At 58.0% G+C, this 5,736-nt stretch overlaps 1 protein-coding gene across 1 annotated transcript in view; it reads right to left on the bottom strand.

Moving 5' to 3' along the window:
- The window catches only part of CNOT3 (CCR4-NOT transcription complex subunit 3), an 11,960-nt gene extending 10,865 nt beyond the window's left edge, over positions 1-1,095 (bottom strand). The window contains exons 1-4 of the mRNA XM_024742199.1: positions 710-1,095; positions 526-593; positions 187-261; positions 2-72 (exon numbers count right to left, since the gene is read on the bottom strand). Of these exons, the coding sequence (XP_024597967.1) occupies positions 2-72; positions 187-261; positions 526-593; positions 710-734 (239 nt within the window). The 5' untranslated portion in view covers positions 735-1,095. The remainder of the gene's footprint in view (position 1; positions 73-186; positions 262-525; positions 594-709) is intronic.
- Between the last annotated feature and the right edge of the window lie 4,641 nt (positions 1,096-5,736).

Genomic DNA, 5,736 nt, shown 5'->3' on the forward strand with positions numbered 1-5,736 from the left:
GTTGTCTATAAGCTGCCTCTTGTCCTTGATCTCATTGGATGCTACCCAAGTCTTGATCTGGTCCCTCAGCCGCTGGAGGTGGGAACAGCAGGACACTCAGGACCCGGGCGCCAAGGCCCCCGCCCCCTCCTCTCCCTGTTCCCCCCGCCCTCAGGACACAGGAGTCCGGGCCCCCAGCCCCCTCACTTGAAGCTTCTTAATCTCCTTCTTTAGATCAGCCTCATACTTTTCTTTCTGGTTCGCGTTGGCTGCATTGTGGAGCTGAGGGATGGAGAGAATCCAGGAGTTTGTGTGGTGCTGGCTGCCCTACTGCCCACTCCAGTGGTAAAACTCCAGTCTCTCTCTGCGGGCTGGGGACTCTGGGGACAACCCCCCCAGGACCAATCCATCTCAGAGCTGCTTCTCTGAGGTCCTTGGCACCTGGACATGCAGGCCCTCTCCCTGGTTGACACTCAGGAACTCAACTTTGTCCTGTTCTCTCCTCCCTAGAGACCCACCCAGATTTTTAGGGGCCAGCCCCTGTACCTTCTGCCAAATATCTTCAAACTGCTCCACGCCCTCGGACACCTTCTTGAGGCAGCGATCAATCTCACCTGGCCAGGGAGGAAGGCAGGCTGTTAGCATCCTGCCAAGGCAGCAGGGATCCAAAGAGGAGCTCCGAGGAGAGCGAGCACGTGACCACGCAGGCAGCAGGCAGTGGACCTAGTACCTTGGAGTTTGCGCTTGTCCGCCATCTTCCCTGCCCTACAGACGCACGCTCTTCATACTCTCCTGGAGAAGGACGCTGCTGCGAGAGATTGGGGAGGGGCACACGTTTACTGCCCGGCTGGTCCAGACCCAGAGACGCGAACGAGGCTGGGAACAGGGTGCGTGGGATGCAAAGGGGAAGATGCATTTACTATCTGATGACAGAGACTGGGCCCAGTTCTCCTTTTGCTGCCTTGACTGCCCAGCACAGGGTCTGGTCCAGAAAAGGACTCTGGAAGTTTGCTGAAAGAAGGAAATAGATATACTTTTTGGGACTCCCCTGGTGGCGCAGTGGTTGAGAACCCGCCTGCCAATGCAGGGGACACGGGTTCGAGTCCTGGTCCGGGAAGATCCCACATGCCGTGGAGCAACTAAGCCCGTGCGCCACAACTACTGAGCCTGCACTCTAGAGCCCACGTGCCTAGAGCCCGTGCTCCGCAACAAGAGAAGCCACCGCAGTGAGAAGCCCGCGCACTGAAAAGTAACCCCTGCTCGCCACAACTAGAGAAAAAGCCCGCGCGCAGCAAGGAAGACCCCACACGGCCAAAAATAAATAAATACATAAATAAACAAATAAGATATACTTTTTGTGTGCCTCTGACCCAGGAAGTGGAAAACTCCTAGAGCATGGAGCACTTTCTCCCCAGATGATACTCAAAAGGATTTTTCAGAGCAGGAAAATGTCATGCAGCACACAGCTGCCTGCTAGGGACAAAGGCCTTAGACCTGGAGACCACAATTCCCATAGAGAAGTCAAGCACACAGGTGACCAGAATCCTAACACAGGGAGAGGTTTCTCTCAGACAAGTCAGGAGACAAAGAATTTTGCATCCCATGGAGAAGGGCACGATACCATTTATATGTGTATCAGTTGTAAGGAACAAAGGGGAAGTGCAGTGGGGGGACACGGAAGATGCCTACAACTGTGAAAGCTAAACCCACCCACACAGACATGGCTGGATCCCAAGTAGAAGAGGGCTTTAGACCTCTGACAAGTTTATTCCAGAGAAGGATCCTTAAACCAAAGGAGATAATACTCCTAACCCAAAGAGGGTAATACCAAAAAGGGTTACAGGTTTGGGGGCAGAAAGCATCACTCGAGAGAAGAGCAGGAGAAGAGAGAACTCTTACGAAGATGAGAGGATGAAAGGGAACCTGAACTGGGAGGGAGCTATCGGCACACACGAAGGAATTACATGTCAAGTGCACTACTGGTAATGTAGACTCAGGGAAACATAAACCCTCAGACAAGCACCCAATACTTAGAGACACTGGCACCTCCATCCTAAAGGAAGTTACATGCAACCCAGAGGGGACTGAGGTCAAAGGGGAGTCACCAGAAGCTTTCGCCAGGGCCCGACACCAAGACCAGGAGAGATGGGGAGCCTTGGGGAGGAAGAGCTATGCCTGTGCTGCAGGAGGTCCCCGCTCCCAGCGAGGGGGCCTCTACTGAAAAGCATGGCTTCCTGAGACCTGGGGAGTGCCCACTCTACAGGCCTAAGGCAGGGTCCCCCAGAGCAGCCCCAACTGCCCAGGCAGAAAGAGCCCTACACGGAGGACTCAGAGCCTTAACCCAGAGGGAAGTCACAGCAAGAGGGCCCCCACCCACTGGGAAGGGAACGCAAAGAAGAGTCTGGCCCAACAGAACCTTCCACAGTGACAGAAACGTTCCGTATCTGTGCCACTGAACGCTCGACAGCTCCAAACGTGGCTAGTGCAACACAGAATGGAATGAAAAATTTTTCTGCTAACTAGTTAAAATTTAAATCACACGTGGCTAGCAACTACCGGTGGCACAGGGTATCAGAGAGCACGCCTTAGAACCAGAAGCCCACGTGACGGGGCTGGCCCTCAACCTCAGAGCAGCGTCCTCCACAGGGACCCACTTGCATGACGGCAGACCTTTGACTTGGGGAAGCGTGGATCTCCCCCGTAAAGGAGCAAGCAAGAGGAATGGCAGCACCCTTGGCCCAGGGCTGGCTGACATGCCAAGGTGAGGCCCAATCTCAACACGGGAAATTCCAGTTCCAGGAAGGCGAAGCCGCCAGAAAAAGGATTCAGGAAAGAGTTGCACAGAAGGGACTCAAACTGAGGTAGGGCAAGCGCCTTTGACCTGGGAGCTCACACAAGGGCCTGGACCCCAACACTGAGGTGTGCAGGGGAGAGTTTTCGCTCCAACACCCCAACGCTGAAAAGCCTCTTACCGCCCAGGGTTGTGGGGTGGGTACAGGAAGCTTAGACAGGCACTTATACTCCCGGCCTCTGTCCCAGGAGCCCAATGCTGGGGCACGGCCGGGTGGTCCAGCCCAAAGGGACAGGACGCCCAGTTTACACCCCTAAACAAGGCACTGCACGCTTTAGGGAGGGGAGGCTTTCTCCAGGTCCCCACACTGAGTGGGCTGGGACACCCAGCCCAGCTGAGGAGTTGATACCCTCCAGAGGGGGCAACAGACGGTGGCAGCAGGAAGTCCTGAAGGAGTCGGAAGCAAGGTGCCAAGGGAACAAGAGCCCCAGCCGGGGGAGTGGGGTTTCAGACAGAACCTCAAAGTGGGCAACAGCTGAGACCGGGAGACCTGCCCGGAGGAAGGCAGCTCCTCCAGAGAAGGGCAAGTACGCCAGGCTCTCCACAGAAAAACCCCACAGCAAGAGGGTGCCTGTACCTTAGATCCCCAGCAAAGGACCAAAAACGAAGCTGGGGCCTGAGTCCTGAAGTAGACATGCCCCCACAGAAGAGTCCCATGCTTAGAGGGCTGGGAGCCCCAGCGCTCTGGGAGGGTCCACCAAGATGCTCCAGGGAAGGTAACCATGGCAGGCCCACTCTGAGACAGGCAGGCATCTCAGGGAGAGGACCTGGTGTCCTCACCGCGTGGAGTCTCAAACGGCACCGAGGAATCTGGGAACCTTGGCCCCGGAGACTTAACCAAAAGACTCTGTCCAAGAAGGCACATCCCCACGAGTAAGGAGCCTACACTGAGCGGGTGGATAGGGTGAGCCGTGTGCCAGACCCACAAGAGCCAACACCATAAAGTGAGGGGCTGAAAGTAACAAAGAGCCCCCAACAGCACCTCAGGGGAGATGACACTGCCCCACGGAGCGGCCTGGTGAGGAGTGGGGCAGGAGGAGCAGAAAGCTTAGTCCTGGGGAACCAAGCCAAGCGGTCCCCGATCCTGGGGCTGTCACGTGCCGATACACAGCAGCCGTGTACTGTGGGGAGAGGAGATCGGGCCTGCTGGGAAGTGATGCTGGAAGGCCATCCTGAACTTGGGAGGCTGCTGACACTGTCACACAGAGATCTGAGAGGCCGGAAGGTGGATGTATTAGGTCCTGGGGCGGAGGAAGTTATCTCCCCACTGCGAGGCCCAGTACCAAGGGTGGGGGACTGGAAATCCCACCTTGGAAAGGTTACACCAGAGGAATCTTTAGTCCTGGGGAAGGTGACAACAGTGGGGTCGCCCCCTCAAGTCTCGGGGATCTCACACCCCCACGTCAAGGAACCTGTGCCTCAGGAGAGGGCAGAAGCCTAGTCCCACCCAGTGGGACATCACAAGCAGGGGCTGAAGCATTAGCCCTGGGCACCAACACCTGAGAGGGTCCTTAGTCCCACAGGAGGGGACACGCAGAAAGGCAGAGACACCTCAAATTCAAGAGTGGCCAATACAGGCAGGAACCTTACCCCTGGAGGAGGCAACACTGAGAGGCTCCTTGTCCTGGAAAAAGGCACCACTCCAGCCCCAAAACCCCACACCTCACAGTACAAGAACCTCAGATCTAAGAAGTCTTACACTCCTAGGGGGTTCTAGCAGGGTGCGCATGGGTCGGGATGAGCCCTGGTTCTACGACTGTTACACCAAGAGGGTTCTTTAGTGCCGGGAAGCTCACACACCCACAATGAGGAGCCCTAGAGGAGCACCGAGGGGGTGGGATCCTTGACCCCTGGAAAGATGATACCCCAGTGGAGGAACTGATGTGAATGCAGATAGAAGCCTCAGACTAAGGGAAGCGACAGCCTACACGCTGAGGGCAGTGGCGGAAGGTGTCAAAAAAAAATAGTACCGAAAGGACAGGAGCATCAACCTCGGGGGAGGTGACAGCCCCTGAGCTAACAGGCAGGTCCTGCTTAGACACAGGGGTGCTGGCGCTGCCCACAACAGGAGATCATTAACAACGTGGAGAAAGCAGGAACCTGGGAGGTGCCACCAAGAGAGAACCAGGTACCTGAGACCCAGGGGAGCTCAAGAGCCCCACCAAAAGGACCCCGAGGCGGGAGTGACATCGAGAGGAAGCCCACACCGGGAGGGAGGTGGGCAGAGTCTGGATCCAGGCAGAGCTCACAACCAACAAGCCAGAGCTCACAACCAACAAGCCAGAGACCGATACCCAGACCCAAGAAGTAAGAGCGGAGGCCTGAGCGGGTAACGCCGAGGACAATCCTGGCTCTCGAAGGGGTAAGGCCTGGGCTGTGGGATGTGGAAGCCTTAAACCTGGGGAACTTTTCACTACAGAGGCGTAAACTTGGACTGAGGCTCCAACTCCTGGAGGTGGCATCTTCACTCCAGGGGAGTTCATCCCCCACCCCATCCCCAAAGAGGAGAGTGGCGCCCACGGTGGGAGGGGAGCGGAGAGAGGAGCCACGGCCCCGGGAAGGCTGACCCCCTCTCGCCACGGGGGTCCTCAACCAGGGGACTCGCAGCCCCACACCCACGCGGAGGGGGCAGCCTCGCCCGGAGACCGCTCCCCAGCACAGGGGCTGCTGCCGAGGGGAGCAGGCACCTGAGCCCCGAGAGGGCGGGCACCTGCGGCCAAGGCGCCTCCATCCTTCCAGCTCCTCCCGACGCGGAGAGGGGCGGGCACCTCGCACCCTCACACCCCACGGGGGCTCGACGCGGACGCCGCGCGGGGCCGGGGTCGCGGGAGGACCCCCGGGCGCCGCCGAGGGGCGTGCAGGAGGGAGCGGGGGCGGGGGAGCCGCGCACCGCCGGGCCGACGGCG

The sequence above is a fragment of the Neophocaena asiaeorientalis genome, unplaced genomic scaffold (assembly GCF_003031525.2).
Source record: "Neophocaena asiaeorientalis asiaeorientalis breed wild unplaced genomic scaffold, Neophocaena_asiaeorientalis_V1.1 scaffold614, whole genome shotgun sequence".
Classification (NCBI taxonomy): domain Eukaryota; kingdom Metazoa; phylum Chordata; class Mammalia; order Artiodactyla; family Phocoenidae; genus Neophocaena; species Neophocaena asiaeorientalis.